At 37.8% G+C, this 16,642-nt stretch overlaps 3 protein-coding genes, 1 non-coding gene and 1 pseudogene across 7 annotated transcripts in view; 2 read left to right on the forward strand and 3 right to left on the reverse strand.

Moving 5' to 3' along the window:
* LOC111489391 overlaps positions 1-2,057 on the forward strand; it is a 3,098-nt pseudogene extending 1,041 nt beyond the window's left edge.
* A 725-nt stretch (positions 2,058-2,782) lies between these two features.
* LOC111489760 (F-box protein SKP2A-like) lies at positions 2,783-9,177 on the forward strand. 2 transcript variants are annotated; one of them, XM_023138129.1, is made up of 6 exons: positions 2,783-2,862; positions 5,169-5,204; positions 5,580-5,940; positions 7,024-7,372; positions 7,448-7,589; positions 8,569-9,177. In XM_023138129.1, exons 3-6 carry the CDS (start codon positions 5,663-5,665, stop codon positions 8,940-8,942), a joined length of 1,143 nt encoding a protein of 380 aa, XP_022993897.1. In that variant the 5' UTR covers positions 2,783-2,862; positions 5,169-5,204; positions 5,580-5,662; the 3' UTR covers positions 8,943-9,177. The 2 variants fall into 2 exon arrangements, with proteins under 2 accessions (XP_022993897.1, XP_022993896.1); XM_023138128.1 differs by lacking the exon at positions 2,783-2,862 and having other exon boundaries at positions 5,050-5,204.
* A 107-nt stretch (positions 9,178-9,284) lies between these two features.
* Positions 9,285-13,569, reverse strand: LOC111489759 (chaperone protein dnaJ 10-like). 2 transcript variants are annotated; one of them, XM_023138127.1, is made up of 10 exons: positions 13,266-13,569; positions 13,036-13,095; positions 12,832-12,914; positions 12,528-12,681; positions 11,840-11,969; positions 11,434-11,592; positions 11,148-11,326; positions 10,858-10,938; positions 10,392-10,532; positions 9,285-9,503 (listed from the first exon to the last, which is right to left on the reverse strand). In XM_023138127.1, exons 1-10 carry the CDS (start codon positions 13,350-13,352, stop codon positions 9,423-9,425), a joined length of 1,155 nt encoding a protein of 384 aa, XP_022993895.1. In that variant the 5' UTR covers positions 13,353-13,569; the 3' UTR covers positions 9,285-9,422. The 2 variants fall into 2 exon arrangements, with proteins under 2 accessions (XP_022993895.1, XP_022993894.1); XM_023138126.1 differs by having other exon boundaries at positions 10,392-10,535; positions 13,266-13,567.
* A 264-nt stretch (positions 13,570-13,833) lies between these two features.
* Positions 13,834-13,905, reverse strand: TRNAQ-UUG. Its single transcript has one exon. It is a non-coding gene; the product is annotated as a tRNA-Gln (tRNA).
* Positions 13,906-14,426: 521 nt separating this feature from the next.
* Positions 14,427-16,642, reverse strand: part of LOC111489768 (probable protein phosphatase 2C 11) — a 5,141-nt gene continuing 2,925 nt past the window's right edge. The window contains exons 6-8 of one of the 2 annotated variants that reach the window (XM_023138144.1): positions 16,407-16,498; positions 15,834-15,905; positions 14,427-14,832 (exon numbers count right to left, since the gene is read on the reverse strand). In XM_023138144.1, the coding sequence (XP_022993912.1) occupies positions 14,704-14,832; positions 15,834-15,905; positions 16,407-16,498 (293 nt within the window). In that variant the 3' untranslated portion in view covers positions 14,427-14,703. Of the gene's footprint in view, positions 14,833-15,833; positions 15,906-15,944; positions 16,106-16,406; positions 16,499-16,642 lie in introns of those variants that run through there. The other variant, XM_023138145.1, reaches the window with a different exon arrangement.

The raw sequence follows: 16,642 nt of genomic DNA on the forward strand, positions 1-16,642 counted from the left end.
TTTTTTTTTTTTTTTTTTTTTTTTTTTTTTTGAACAAATAGAAACATATTTGATAACCTAAAAACTTGTGAGAGGAAAATGAAACTTTGCTATCAAATGTAACATATTTATAACATATATTAAAAATATAAAAAAATTACACGAAAATATTTGATAACCACTTGGTGGCATTAAAAGAAGAATATTGTATCCTGGAACATATGCTTGAAGGGTATATTTAGATTTGGCGATGTCAAAAGTGCACGCCATCAGGTAATGCCTGAGAAGGACATTATTTCTTGGAACTCTACGATTTCTGGTTTTGTTTGATCTGGATTTGCTAATAATGCTACGGACGTTTTTCTGGAAATGAAAAACGCTGGTTTTAGACCAAGTTACCTTCTCCATTTTGCTTTCACTTGTGTCGTATGCTTGTCTGGTAAGCAAATTCTTGGCAGTATGGTTCGAAGTGGTGTGGATGTGTCAAGCGTGGTGCTCAGAAATTCATCGATTAATATGCAGTGGAAATTTTGGCCTTGTTGATTATATGTTTGCATATTTTTTAGTATGGAAAAGGTGGATGTTATCTCTTGAAACTCTTTGATTTTGGGCTGCCACAGACCAGGCTTAAGAGTTTTGGCACTATATCAGTTCTCTCTAGTAGCACTCTCCCGATCATTTCACTGTATTAATCGTGACCAGTGTCTGTTGTCTCCAAGAGTTGGAACTGGGTAAGCAAATTTTTTCTTTATGTTTCAAGATGGTATTTAATTCTAACAGCATTGGACTCAGTGCTGCAATTGATTTGTTTTCCAAATGCGACGGCTTGAACGTTGCTGTGTAGCTTTTTGGAGAAACCAATTAATGGGGTCAAGCTCTTGTCATGTCATGCTCTCCAGCATTGCATGGCATGGTCATCAGAGCGATTCCATGCGGCTTTTTGTGCATCCCATAAGGGAGAACCTCAGGCCAATTGAGATTACACTGAGCAGTGTGCCGAGCTCCATTTCAGTTTTCACACCTGTGAGTTGGGTAGTCAAATTCATAATTTGGTTCTGAAGTTTGGTTTCAAATCTGAAGCCATTGTCTCTCGTTCGCTGGTAAGCATGTATCCTAAACTACATGAAAGTCTTTATAGATATGTCCGTTAGAGATTTGATATCATGGAACACTATGATTATGGTTCTGGTTAACAATGTATACTTTGAAGCCCTACGCACTTTTAATAAATTGGTCAGGGAAGGTGTACTGCCTGATAGGATAACTCTAGCTGGAGTCTTATTAGCTTGCAGTCATGCTGGTTTTGTTGAGGAGGGGATAGTCACCTTCTCTACAATGACATATGAACACGGATCGTGCTGAGGAATGAACATTATTCTTTTGTAGTAGTTGGGCTGGAATATTATTAAAACACCACAATGCCAACCTACTTCTACATTTTGCAAATCACTTCTTGGTGTCTGTGCAATTCATGGAGACCTAAAGTTGTTGAAAGGGTTGCAGAGGGTGATGAAGCTGGAACTGCATTCATCCTTACTGTATTTGGTGCGGGCTCAAGCATTTGCAATGACAGGTAGATGGGAAAGGATCGCACTGATCGTGAGCTCCAGATTACTCTTAGGAACTCGAGGCTGGGAGGCGATACACGTATTGTGCTTAGGAATCCTTCGCAGAGTGCCTCATCCGGGTAAGTTTCTGCTGGACTTGTATATGCTTCATTTTTTTTGCAGCAAATGTGATTTTATGTTAACAGATTATGCTTGCTTTGTTCTGATGTTTATTGTCTATTCTCTCTGCATTTGTGTGGGTTTGCTATTGTGGGATACCAATTGAAAGCATTCCCAAAGTAGTTTGCTGGAACTAACTTTTGTGCAATGGAAGATGGAGTTTGGAAGAAAGCTGAAGCAGTGTGGAGAGATGTGTAAAGGAGGGGTAAGTGCTTCCTCTTAACTCCTCATGATCCTCCATTTTTATGACGATGGGCTTCCCTTAGAAAGTACAGAAAATGATTGAAACAGATCCGGAGTCTAATGATGAATGGACCAACAAATCTGGGTGCCTAGGTATCCACAGTAAGCCTCCAAAATATGTGGTTTTAGGAAATTAATTGATCATCATTATCTTTGCCTTACTTAATATGCCTTCATTTTGTGAAAGAATCGGGTTTCCCCACCGACCCAGTGACACACCAACCACGTCCCTTCCCTTTCTCCAATCATCAAGCCCACTTGTCCCTTTCTTTGTCTTTCGTCCTCCATTCATCCCATACAAATAGTTGAGTGAGGCTCAAAGACTCCTAAATCAATCTCAAGTCTTTTCTTTCACCTCTCCTTATAATCGAGGCAATGAAATTGTGAGACCAACAATGAATCGGTTCAGGAGCGCGATCGCTTTTATTTATCTATAAATAGAAAGCAATAGGCAAATAGAGCAAAAAGGACCAATTATTCAGGATAGAAATCCACCTACGCCCTCTTTCGAAGGGTTGGTGGGACATGGGAGCCTCAGCTCATGCATTGGTTTACCGAAAGAACCAATGCTATCCTTACTTCCTTCTATCGCTCCTTGCTCACTGGGGAGGAGTTGCAATTTGTTTCAGACTCTAGGAAGCTTTTTCAAACGTAAGCTAGCTGTTCTTTGCTGGCTGGAAAAAGTGTTAGTTTCTTCACACTAACATCACTCCATTTTTGTAATCTACTGGTCACATGTATGAGGGCTGGCTTCATTTATTTATTTTTAATCAACAAAAGCACTTACAACCCAAGTTTTCTTATGATATTTTATCTGTTGCTGCTAATTTCAGGATCCAAAGAACGGGTGATGCCAGAAAACGTGATCATATCAACTTGCTTATCATAGTTTCAGAAAGTCCAATCTTTACAGGTAAACTTTATGGTTTATTTTGGAAGAAAGGTCAGTAGCATGCAAATTGAAGTATTGATTCATTTATTGCACTTCAACAGTTTCTAATTTTCCTACCATGAGTCTGGATTTACGTGTGAAATTGAAACATCTCTGATTATGAATGTTTACCTAAATAACAAACAAGCAAACATCAGCAAAATTATACGACTATAAACAAACATTAAAAAAAAAACAAAAGCAGACAGAGACTACTAACTAGAGGGTAGAATACTTACCACACACATTGTGAGATCCCACGTTGGTTGGAGAGAGAAACGGAACATTATTTATAAGAGTGTGGAAACCTCTTTCTAGTAGACGCATTTTAAAACTATGAGCTGATGGCGATAGATAACGGGCCAAAGCGGACAATATCCGCTAGCAGTGGACTTGGACTGTTACTAGTAATATTAGAGCTAGGCACCAAGCGGTGTGCCGATTAGAGAGGGGAATGAGTGCCAGCAAGGATGCTGGGCCCTGAAAAGCGGTGAATTGTGAGATCCCACATCGATTGGAGAGGGAAACAAAGTATTCTTTATAAGGGTGTGACAACCTCTCTCTAGTAGGCATGTTTTAAAACCATGAAACTGACGGCGATACGTAATGGGCTAAAACGGACAATATCCAACCGGTGGTGGACTTGGGCTGTTGCCACACACTGATCTTTAATCAGCAGATCGGACAAAAGCAAAGTTTATTGAATATATTAGTGCCTCTAGACCATAGAAACCTAAAAGCCATAACCCACTCAATAATTCCCTACCAGAAACTAGCCATAGGGAGAAAAAAAGGGGAAAAATCCATTCAAAACATCAATCATGGAAGCTGAGATGGGAATAAGAGAATGAACAGAGCCCAAAATAAGTGCAGAATTCAATGATTCATGAGATGCAAACAGACAGTATCCTTTTTTTTAATTGGTCAAAAGAAAGATGTTTGGCAGAAGATGAAGGTCGACGCAGCAAGACTATGATAGAAAGTATTCCCTTATTTTAAAAAGAAAAGTTAGTGTAAAAGCATGAACAGAATGAAATGGATTGGTTGGGTGTGATGGCCATATAAGTAAAATCTAAATATCTTAGCCAATTTAGTATAAAGCTGAGTACCCCACTTAATGGAATGGGCTAAAGTAGACCATAGGATGCCTTTGCTTTCCCAGCATCAACTGTTGTCTTTACTTGATTGATGATAACGATGATTGACGATGCATAGGGCTTCCTCTATTTCGATCTGTTTCTTCGTTTTTAATTAAATATTTTGTTTAAATCTTCTCTAATTTTGTTCGTTAACTTCCGTTTGAAAGTGCATTTTTATTATTTTGTTTATTTTAATCATGATTTTCAAGTATTATATCTGAAAAAAGAAAAAAAAAAAAAAACTTTTTTCAGAAATTTTTAGGGTTTAGGGTTTAGGATTTATTAAATATGAAAATGACATATATTATAAAGAAAAAAAGAAGCTAAGGTTCATCAATTAATAAGCATTTAATTTCTTATTTTAAGATTTTTCACAAGAAGAGAATTATTGTTCTTTTTTTTAGATGATTGATATATCCAATTTTGTCTTCATAAGGGATATGAACAATGATGAAGGGTATATTCGTAATTTTTTTAAAATTATGGAAGAAACCAAATTTTAATATAAAAAATGTTTGATTGGATGACTTTTTAAACCATGGTATTAAAAAAAAAAAAAAGGAATATTATTAAATAACTTTGAGAGGAAATTAGCTGAATAAATACCAAAAATTCACCTATTTTTAAATTTGAAGGAATTTGGAGTAATATTCTTTTTTAATAATAAAGGAAAAAAGAAAATAAAAATAAAAAGGGTCCATTTTTCGATTGTGGGATGAAATGGAAAAGGAATTGCTTTTGAGTGCGGCTTCGGTTTTTTACACATGGAACCTTCTACGCACACCTCACACTCTGTTCCCCAATAATATAAAATAATATTTATAATCAATAAATAAATTTTAAAATATACATAAAAAAATTCGAAAATTGGAGTTTGGTATTTAGTTCAATTTCATTTTTAATTTCAATTATGAATCCTTTGGTGGTCCCCACGTAAACAGGATGTGGGCCCCACTTGAAACTCCGAAGGCCATCCTCACACTCACGCAGGATGCTTTCCACGTGGCGCAATCTGCATTACTCCTTCTTTGCCACCGGACCTTTTTTTTTTTTCCAAGTCCCAACGCCAACGCTGTTGGCGCTCTTCCTTTTGCGTGTCTTCTATTTTATAGACCACCTTCGGCTGACTGCTTCACCTCCGCCTTACAGGAATTTCTTTGTTCTTTTCACCTGAAGCGGTCCGAGGTAATCACTTCTTTTCCCTTTATTGATCGCTACTGGGTTTTGAGCTCTGATCATCAGCACCCTACTTGTTTTTTTTGTTTTTTTTTTCTGTGATTCTTAGTATATGTGGTTGCCTTTTCTTTTCAGGGTTTTCCTTTTACTACGTGTTCTTTTGATTTCTCCCTGAAATTTGATGTCTTCTGGTTAAATTTTGTGGGTTTCTTGTTTGTTTTCAACCATCATGCTACAGAACTGGGACTTTTTGAATTGGGTCGCTCTGTTTTCGGTTTTTCCTTTAATCTTTGGCAAGAGAGTGCGATATATTTGGGTAGATGCTTGTTTTTACCTGGTTAATGAGTTCTTCGTTTTTATCTTCTCTTTCTCTCTCTCTCTCAGGCGGCAGAAGCGAGGAAATTCTGATAATTTTAGGCTGGTTTGATAAGTTTTAGGGAAGGAGGGGTTGAGGGAATTTGAGTGAAATGGTTGGTAAAGAAAACTTGAGGACTGAGGACTTGAACTTGTGCTTTGAAAAACTAATGATGCTTGCTGCTGCTGCTGGTGGTGATGGAATCGACGTTGGCGCTAAAGGGGTTAAAATGGATGGTGGGGTGATTGCCGGATGGAAGGACATTCCTATGGAGCTTCTCTTGCAAATTATATCGCTTGTTGATGATCGAACTGTTATTGTAGCTTCAGGCGTGTGTTGTGGATGGAGGGATGCTATTTGCTTTGGCCTCACCCATCTTTCTCTATCATGGTACTTTCTCTCATCTGCCTTGAACGCCTTTCTATCTATTTTGAATTTTGATTGTTGAACCTCTGATGTTTCTATAAACATGTTGATTTGTGTTGCTATTAGAGAGAAAATTTCAATCATATGTAATTGCGTCCTGGTTCATATTGATTTCCTTCTCCTGTTATTGCTTCATATCATATGATGAAATGGACTCCTTTCTTCTGATTTTCTTTAGTGCTTAAATGTCATCACATGTTTCAAAAGCTTACAAAAAACTCGGATCCGTATGTCTTTGATTTTACATGTTTAAGATCAAATCACTGTTGTTATTGCAGAATCGGGCAAAGCTTGGGTTTTGATATTGTCCCTTATCATAAATTTTGCCCAACATATTATATTGCGTCCTAGTCCCTCTACAGTTGATAGGACAGATTCCCAAGAATGTATAAGAAAAAACTTCTCGAGAAAGTACCTCGTTATGTCTCAAATTGAGGCGATCCTGTTTCTCTGCTACCTTTTCGAGGTGTTCAGCGGGAACTAGATCATTGGTTATTACTCGAGTCTATTCCGATGGTAAAGCCTGATTTTTTAGGACTATTTTTGTGTCTAATATCTTTGCATGACTCTTTATTAAGATATGATCGTTAACGTTCCATAATTATCTGATACAACTTTTAGTACTTTCACTTATAAATCATGAACATATCAGGAACGGTGCAAGCTTGATTTTTCTAGCTACAAACTTTGACTGTTATTTTGTAAGTACAGCTTCAACATTTACTTTTAGGCATTTATTTAATGAATAACCTGCTGCTTGGACCCCCCCAGAAAAGCATATACTTTTGGACATTTATACGTCTAATGAATGACAGCTATTTTGTTGTTATGTAGGCCACACCCCATTAGATTCTTGTACCCATCACTGGTGTCATATGCTAAGTCAAGCACAACATTATTATTATATACATTTTAATGATCAGCTTGGAACTTATCAGAAGTATTTATATAGTGATTTATTTTGATCAAGATTAATGCTTGGCAACGAAAGTTGTCGAGTTATAGACGCCTTAGTTAATTGGTAGTTGGTGTCCCCTTTTGATTCAGGTGCAAAAAGAACATGAACAACTTGGTCCTATCTCTTGCTCCCAAATTTGCAAAACTACAAACTCTAATCTTGCGCCAGGACAAACCCCAGCTCGCCGATGATGCTGTTGAGACCATTGCTAGTTACTGTCATGATCTGCAGGTCCTGGACCTGAGAAAAAGTTCCAAGCTCAGTGATCTTTCCCTGTATGCCCTGGCTCATGGTTGCCCTGATCTTGTGAAACTTAATATTAGCGGTTGTACTGCATTCAGTGACACTGCACTGGCTTATCTGGCCAGTTATTGCAGAAAGCTAAAAGTTCTTAATCTTTGTAGCTGTGTCAAGGCTGCATCTGACACTGCATTGCAGGTACAAATTAAAGATTAAGCAATCTATATAGCATGTTGAAGTTGATTGGTGTAATTAACTTTCAATTATGTGCAGGCTATTGGACAATACTGTAATAGTTTGCAGTCCGTAAATCTTGGATGGTGTGAAAATGTGAGCGACGTGGGTGTGATGAGCTTGGCGTATGGATGTCGTGATCTTAGAACCCTGGACTTGTGTGGCTGTGTCCTAATTACAGGTACATCTCTCGATTCAATCAACAAATTTATATCTAGTAACTGAAAAGATGATAGATGCTTCTGATTTGATAGAGTATAGCTGTTTGATTCATGATATTCTTACTAGAAAGGAGTATTCTTGACCTCAAATATCATTCACTCCCTATCCTTCCAGCTCTGAATCCGACATGCTGGTTGTTATTGCCGAGCATAGCCCTTCTCTCCACGAAATTGATGGATTGATTGAAACGAAATCATGGGTTTCTTCAATGGGCCCAAGAAAGGAAACCAAATAGCATCTTCTCTTGGGTTCAAACTCAATATTATCATTGTAGTTGAGTTTTTTTTTAATGCCGAAGCTCGGTTTCTTGTTAAACACTTTTTTAAAAGAACACTAGAAGTCTAAGGCGGCCCGTAATATTCGAATCTGATAAGTTTTTGAGAATTAAGTGTTGCAAGGTCAGTTAGCTTCCTCTTGCAGACAAGGTGTGTAAATATGAGTGAGTAACTGATACTATTCGAGCGGTGGCCTAGGAGATGCTTGGACTGAATCTCGTTTAAGAATAAAAATAACCACTTGTTCCAAAACCCTCTACCACCTCTTTTAAGACAATTGCCCTGTTTCCAGAACTGAGCTACTCTCATCTTAGATATGAGAAAGAACATTTAAACTATAGGAGGCCCCTTAGATGCAGGAGCTTCCATCTTTTGAGAGTTTCCTCCTCCATGGGGTGAGAGCAAGTGAAAGCTCTTTTATCGCAGCGTAACTAAGAAAGTCGTTCCATTTAGGTAAGCCCGTGTGGTTATGGGGGTGGGCACGAACATAGTTGAATCTGTTTGTGGTAAGAAGTGCTGTCTCATCAGAAGTTATTGTCGGAGTATGTCGTGTGGGGTGGGGGTATTTTCTTTCTCTCAAATTGTTGAATTTTTTTTATGGTTGATGGAAGCGTTGGTTCTGTCGTTGTTAGCGTGGCTGAAGTTTGATCCTCATATCTGCAGATGATAGTGTGATTGCTATGGCAAATATGTGCCCTCATCTGAGGTCACTTGGGCTCTACTATTGTCAGAACATAACAGACAGAGCAATGTACTCTTTGGCACATAGCTGTATAAAGCACAAGCCAACAAAATGGGGAACAACGGGGAAGGGAAAGAATGATGATGATGGACTTAGAACGCTTAACATCAGCCAATGCACAGCTCTTACTCCCCCTGCTGTTCAGGCTGTTTGTGACTCATTTCCTGCCCTCCACACCTGCTCCGGCCGCCATTCCCTCATCATGAGTGGCTGTCTAAATTTGATGTCTGTGCATTGTGCTTGTGCAGTCCAAGCTCACCGTGCCCCCTCTGCTTTTCCATATCCAGCTCATTGAACATGGGAATAAGTTTTTAGATTGGTTGCTAATCTCGAACGACTCTTTTACCCGAAAACCATGATGTTGTATCTGTACATGTACCTCGGAATCAAGGGAATTGGAACATATGAGGACTTTGTTCTCACTGTTTTCCCTTTCTTTTCATCTGTAAATATGTAGCTTACGGACATCAAGATGCCAACTATATTATCTCCACACATGCTTGTTTAGATGTGGAATGTCTTCAATTTCATAAGACTTCTGGATAAAGCAACAGAGCATCCAACCATTGGAAAAGGTCAAAAAAAAAAAAAAAAATGTTGAGCTTTACATTTGCAGCCCTTTTGGAGAACCAAAAAATATTCATGGATTTGGAAAATTATTAACGAATAAAAAGTCCAACCACATCAATTGTCAACACAATTGAAGGCTTGAGCCTTCTGTGCCAGTTGAAAGATAAAGAGGTACAACCTTCCTGCATGAATAGATATATATTCATCATTTGCTTTTATACACAATCTCTTCATCGTCCACATCAAATGCTGGATTACAGAGGCATCTGAAGAGTCTCCCTATACCCTGCACGGCATGAACAATGATATAGAACTTCAACAGTGAACATCGTTCCCATCAAAGAGCGCAAAAGATCAAGCAAATTAAAGTGTTCCTCTGGTCGAGATTTTTCTGTTGGAATTTGACTTCAATGCAAGCATGAAATTTACTAAATTTAAATGATTGCATGAATAGTGAGGTGCTGTTTATGTCTCAGGAATTGTCTTTTGGTAAATTATAACAACGATTACTTGTCATGTTCTTAAACCAAAAATAATCACAAAACTTCATCACAGAGATGACAGAACTAGAGACTGTAGCAAAGACTTGTCTATTTTCAAATTTGATTTTGTTTTTTTTTTATCGGTGTTATTAAGTCGTATTACTGTGAATAATGTGTTTAACATGACCTTACACATTGTATTTAGTAGATTTATGCAGTCAATAAACTGTTGAATAAAAAATTACAAAAAACTTAACTTATAAACTTATAATTTCACGTGACTATTATTATTAAAAGTCATTTTTTAGAAGAGTTTCTAAATATTTGTGCATACTGACTATTCAAGGTCAAACTAAATCCATAGACAGAGGTATGATTTTCCACATCCTCGCTCTCTTTTCCTACTCCCAATAAAATCAGGCCGACCACCCTTTCAGGTGTCAGAAACTGAAAGGGTCGATTACTCATTCAGGTAAGTTGCTTATTTTTCTTATGACTTACATGTGTTCGGAAAAGAAACTAGCGTTCCAACTAGCATGATTATTCTAGAGGATCTGCGAAAAGAGTCAAGTTTTTGCTTATTCTGACCTAGCATTATTAGCTGGTACCAGCCGAACTTTTCAGCTCGAGTTTCAATATACATGGATAAAGAGAATCTTTTTGAGTGAAGAGAGAAGAATTGATCAACTTGCCTGAGTAAGAAAAGGAGTTCGATAAGATAGTGGTCTTCGGGGATCATCCTCATCGTCGCTGCTCTCTGAACTCGTTCCATCGTCATCTACTGCAGCAGCACTTTTCTTTCTTGATGTTCCACCATTTTGTGCTTGCTTCTCCTGCTGATAAAGATGAAGTAATATATATAACAAGGCGTTAAAAACTGGAATATTATCATCCTTATCCTTTAAAATACATCAGAAAATGCACAATATCCCGGCATCCTTTACTCTGTGACTTTGACATCAGAGGGGTGTCATTATATCCAGTAAAAGCCATTATCACCAGATCCCTATATAAAAAATGGCCAGAACTTGTAGGGCATCGATGAATTTTTAGAAAAACTAAGAAACACTTTAATAATGGAAAAAGTGGTTCCTGGCTTCTGGCAATCAATGAACAATAAAGGTGAACATGATGCAAGATCTCAATCTCATGTAAAACCTGGAATATATTTCCAAGAATCTTCAGAGCCAGAGCACGAGCTTTTAGTTCTTCCCTTTTTACAGTATTATCCCGTAGCACCTGAGGAACAAATTGGATCACAAAAGAATTCATTATGTGTGCCTAATAAGATTTTTTTTTTCCTCTTTTAGTTTCAATGTCAAAGTAACAATTCAGCTAACACTTATTCCCAAGTCTTAATGCCACGGAATCATACAACGTGCAACGAACTTCCCTGGAAAGCTCCCAAATATCCGCTTTTAAAAAGAGGGAAAAAGAAGAGAGCTCACCATCTGGCACACATTTATAAGAGTCAGTTCTATGTCCACCACGTTAAGCTTCCACAAAGAATTGAGGAATGTGTCTTTATTCGATCTAATATGCGATTCAATATCATTTTCAGGGCCACTACCATCCATTTTATACTGCCGGCAAATATCATCTTGAAGTTGTAACAACTGAAAAGCACCTGATACATATAAATAGTTGATATGATTAAGTAGCAAATTATTAAAGAAAAATACTTAATCATCGATGAGGAAAAGAAGACAAATTGTAAGCTTGAGATCTTCCTGCCTTTTGCAGCTGTTATCTGTGACTTCCAAAAATGCCCCTTGTTGCGAAACCATTCAGCCACAAATGGCACGCCAAGATAAATGGCTCTCTTTCCAAGCTCCTGTGCTGCTTGTCTTGAATAAATGTAGCCTATCGTGTGTAGTATACTAATACCAAAAGCTGCATGTCCAAGATGGGTAAAAACTAGGATCATCAGTATAAATACAAGAGGCTCCTGCATCAGTAAGCTTTCAAGAAAATGCCGAACTTAATAAGCTATCATTAATATTCTTGCATAAAAAAAAAAACACAAGAACTCAAAAGTCTTGCACCAAGAAACGGTCAAAGTTAGCAATTAATGGAATCTGGAAGGAAAAAGGCACAAGGAATAGAGTGATTGCAATATCATATTCATAGTTGTTCTTACCCGCATTAGAGAGTCTTTTGGCTTCAGATTCAGCATGCCGTAAGAATCCGTCTTTGTCACCTTGAACATATTGATTAAGAAAGCCCTCAAGTGCGCGTGCAAGTTTTTCTTCTCTTTCTTTCTGGACAGCCTACATTAGATAAGTTGCATATAAGGGATCTGAGATGCGGTTTATAGAAAGGGAAGAAAACATTATCCAAGTAAACATCCCTTGTTGGAGCATGGAAGAGTCCGATGTTTAAGTGCTAACTTTGCCGGAAGCTAAAACTACAGTTTCTCAAAGATGTTGAAATCTTTTCAAATTTTACGAGAGAAACATGTGCAAGGGAGAGAATTAAATAGGGAAACAGAATTATGTTCCTGAGAATTTTAACTAGAAAAAGGAAAAGAGAAAGAAAGAGAATGTTTGGGGGGGAAAAAAGACGAAAAAGGATTCCTTCTTATCTAACATTGCTTATAGATATAAAAGTTGTTTAGAGAAGGATTGGTCACCAACTAAACTATTGTAGGAAAAGCATGAATCTGACTAGATACAACAGTATCTTCATTGTTAATTGTGTGCTCTGAAATGGAAATCTTCTTATTTAAGGTTGTCTTGCAGAAGTTGGCCAATATGAATTCCTTTAGAGAAGGCACAACAATTATATTTCACTTATCGTAACTTGTAAACACCTTAAGGTATACTTGCCTTCAACTTATCTTGTAATCTCTCTGAATTACCAGTTTCGCTCTCTAATTCAGATGAAGCCATTGATGCTACAGCTAAATGTCCAATATAGTCCTCAAACAATTCACTTCCAAATAGAAGTGCAAAGACAGCAGTAGGGTCAAGCATGGATTCCCTGAACATAAAAGATCCAATAATGTCGAAAGAAAAAACAGCAAATTATCGAAAATAACATCAAACAACAGTCCAGAGAAAAATTAAATAACTTGAACAACATGACATCAACGTGGATGAAGAAAACCACAATTACAAATGAAGATCTAACCTAGTAATACTGTGCTTCCCATTCCTATCATATGCATCTCTTTGGACTGCATCACTCAAAACTTGATAGGCTTCACCTAACACCTGCAAGAAGTAAACTAAATGATCTCATTCGACACAATTTCGGCCGCTGGGGAAAAGTTCCGCATTATGCCAAACACGAAGCGTAGAAGGTAAAGAAGACGATGAGCCAGAGTATACTTGCCTGAAACCTTTCAGCAGCTTGAGGATCATTCAAATTCTTATCCGGATGGACTTGTTTCGCCTGTTCCAAAACAATCAAGTCAAACACCAGACTAATTATGCAATTCATGCTCATTATGCCTAATCGATTTCCAACAACACAAGAATCAAGTACTTAACAGAACAAAACTCAAAAATCCTTATAAAATAAATCAATCAATCAATGAATCCTCCAGTCTCAGAAAAGCTAACCTTAAGATAATAGGCTTTACGAATCTCGTCCTCGGAAGCAGAAGGACGAACACCGAGAATGTCGTAATACTCAGTATCGTTCACCATATTGGTGGAGACCTAGATCAGGGATCTTCAGAAGAGCAGGCTCCCACAGGAGTGGAACAGCAACAGCTGGGAGTGGAAGTAGAAAGTTGAGAGCAGAGAAGATGGGAAAAAGTAAGAGAGAGAGAGAGAGAAATAGGGCCATGTCTGACGGAAGGCCCTTCGCTTCGCTTCGCTTCGCCCACCCCACCGCCCACTAGCTTCTCGTGCCTTTCCAGTTCTTCACAAATAAACTATTATAACAAAACTGCTTTTTCGCGGGAGGAAACAGTGTATTTCTAACTGTCAACAAAGTGGTGCTTATGATGCAGCGACCTCCTCAGACTCACACCCTCTTATATATCGCCACGTGTCCTCATAAGTTGTGGGCTGCCTGTTCTGGGCCTCATTTGTGTGCTGGGCTTGGGCTACTTCAGCTTTTCTTAGTGGGCTTTCTGATTGGACCCACCGAGATGCAGTTTTGGGAATGTGGAAAGGAAAAAAGAGGTCCTACCGGGAGTCGAACCCAGGTCGCTGGATTCAAAGTCCAGAGTGCTAACCACTACACCATAGAACCATTCGTTGACTAATTTCCTATATTAAATATATTATTTTTAAAAATACTTCATCCTCTTATGGACCAACCTTCCATGTTCCATAATGATTAATTATAGGAGGATGGAGCTGTAAAAGAGGCAACTTTAATGATTTCTGTGCAACTTATTTTATAAATGTTTAACATTAAAGATAAGAGATTTTGTTTCCCCCCACATGATACAAGAGATTTGCTACTAATCAATATTATCTATTTTAAACTATAATTATTATAATTATGTACTTTTAAAACTTAAATTCTTTCCCTTTAAATTAAATTAAGTAATATCAATCATTAATCACATTAATACGAAATCAATTTTAATTATAAGAACCCCTTTAAAATTTCAGACAAAAACTGAGACCGAAAACAATGCATCGGTGTACATCATTTCATGTTCTATTCTAAGGGTAGTTTTGAAATGTTCACAAAAAGTTAATATTGCAAGGTAAAAAATGAAGGAGAAAAGAAACCTGAAGTTAGTACAATGTGAGAAAACCCAGTGAAAAAGACATCCGTAACACGAGTTTGAATTAAAAGTGAACATATCAGTCTGTCATATACATATAAAGGCAACGTTTTAAGCAGTCTACAGATTGAGCAGGAACGTCCTGAGCACGGCTAGCATAAGTTACATATTCTACTCAGTATAAACAAACAATTCAGCTAATCTTTAAGGATCAAGGCCGTGTTAAGACCAGTAACTGTAGTTAGTCATGGCATTCCATGTGAAAGAACTGCCATTTGCTACTTCATACAAGTTCCATGGATTGTATCGAGTTACGATACACCAAATCGTACGATGACACATGTAATGTTGTCGGAACTCCCTCGAGCATATGCTTCTTGGATTAGTGTTCTTGATGCCACTTCTGTATCTTGGATGTGTTGCACCAATGCTACAGCATCCTGGAAACCCCAAAACGGATATCAAACTTAGACAATATGTAGTTTGATTTGAGCATTCTGTGTGCCTACTACTGAAACTAGAAAATTATGGTAGCCAACTCTGCCAATGCCCCAAAGACTAGCAGTGCTTTTCAATCGTCCTACAGGTTTTCTTGTATAGTTTATGCATTACAATCAATAAAAGAATAATAAAATGGTATTGCATATTCCTTTTTTGGGTGGTCGTGGGATAGTTGGTTCGAAGATCATGACATGGAAGAAGAGTGCTTGACAATTATCTCTCGGAACTGGTTTCTATTGGAGAAAGGCCAAATGACTTGAATTGTGATATGATATCCCAAATTGTTGGGAGGAGAACGAAGTTAGAAGGGTGTGGAAACCTCTCCTAGTAGACGCGTTTAAAAAACTGAGGGGAAGCCTGGAAGGGAAAGCCCAAAGAGGACAATATCTGCTAGCGATGGGCTTGAGCCGTTACAAATGGTTTCAGAGCAAAACACCAGGCGATGTGCCAACTAGGAGATTGAACTTCGAAGGGGGGTGGATACTAGGCGGTATGCCAGCGAGGACGTTGGGCCCCGAAGAGGGTGGGCTGGGGGGTCCCACATCGATTGGAGAAGGGAACGAGTGCCAGCGGGGATGCTGGGCCCGAAAGGGGTGGATTGTGATATCCCACATCGTTGGAGAGGAAAACAAAGCATTTTTTATAAGATTGTGAAAACCTCTCCTTATCAGACGCGTTTAAAAACCCTTGAGGGGAAGTCGAAAGGGAAAGCCCAAAAAGAACAATATCGGCTAACGGTGGGCTTGGGTCGTTACATAAATCCTTCCAACCCTAGATAGTCATTCTTTATAAGATCTTCAAGTTGGCATTATCACATATTAAGATGTCAAAACCAGAACCAGAACAGATCTTCTTTGTTTAAGAAACTAAATAAATGAATAAGTACTCTTTCTAATAGAACAATACAGTGAGAGACAAAGTAATTTGAATGAACAATCACCTCATTTGATAAAACATTCCAAAGTCCATCACTTGCAATGATAATAAAATCTACACCGTCAATTTCTTCTTCCTGTTCGGATGAGTGGACATCAGTGTAAAGGAAGCAGGTAAAAACAGCAAAAGCAAAGCTCTCTTCCAGATTTCCAGAAGCAATTATAAAAGCATAAGGAAACAGATAAACATTCAAAATACAAACCTATGGTTATGGGTTTAATATTTTGAAGATCGGAACGATAGATCGTTAACTGCTAATCCTGTCCCCAAATATAACTGTCCAGCGATATAAAGCGTTTTAAGCATATGACTTTTAACTACATGATTACACCAACATGCAATGCCAAATAGTTTGAAACTACAAAAGCAGCACGAAAGGATTGAAACAATGACCTCTTAGTTAAATTCAACGGTCTTAGCACGTTGCAAAATCTTCAGGATAAATTTCATTTACATTTGATGGAGAACATATGCAAGTACAAATAATTAGAGCATAGTCAACTTGTGCTGATAATTCATATGTGCTAGACCAAATAAATACATACTAAGTTCATATTGTAAAAGATAGCTTCCCAACCTGTATTTCAGGATCAGCAACAACATATGGTTTGAGTAGCTTATCTCCAAAGGCACGCGAAACTGCTAGAATACCACCAACCCTCCAAGTTCCTGGGTTAAGTTTTGTATCAAATTAGATGTTTTATTTCAAACTCTAATGTTAAGATTAGTTTGTGCAATATGATAATTATTTATGGAAATACTGATGGACTTTTTTTTTTTTTTTTTTTTTTTTTAAGTATATTTCCAGGATTG

Source organism: Cucurbita maxima, unplaced genomic scaffold (genome assembly GCF_002738345.1).
Source record: "Cucurbita maxima cultivar Rimu unplaced genomic scaffold, Cmax_1.0 Cma_Scf00014, whole genome shotgun sequence".
In the NCBI taxonomy this organism is placed as follows: domain Eukaryota; kingdom Viridiplantae; phylum Streptophyta; class Magnoliopsida; order Cucurbitales; family Cucurbitaceae; genus Cucurbita; species Cucurbita maxima.

Excerpts from the sequence above, each read along its gene's own strand:
- LOC111489760 (XM_023138129.1), top strand. The coding sequence starts at position 5,663 with ATGGTTGGTAAAGAAAACTTGAGGACTGAGGACTTGAACTTGTGCTTT. Across the intron at positions 7,373-7,447 it reads CATCTGACACTGCATTGCAG|GCTATTGGACAATACTGTAA; the intron begins GTACAAATTAAA and ends AATTATGTGCAG. Across the intron at positions 7,590-8,568 it reads TGGCTGTGTCCTAATTACAG|ATGATAGTGTGATTGCTATG; the intron begins GTACATCTCTCG and ends TCATATCTGCAG.
- LOC111489759 (XM_023138126.1), bottom strand. The coding sequence starts at position 13,352 with ATGGTGAACGATACTGAGTATTACGACATTCTCGGTGTTCGTCCTTCT. Across the intron at positions 11,970-12,527 it reads GATTACAAGATAAGTTGAAG|GCTGTCCAGAAAGAAAGAGA; the intron begins GCAAGTATACCT and ends TATCTAATGTAG. Across the intron at positions 11,593-11,839 it reads CAAAAGACTCTCTAATGCGG|CTTTTGGTATTAGTATACTA; the intron begins GTAAGAACAACT and ends TTGGACATGCAG.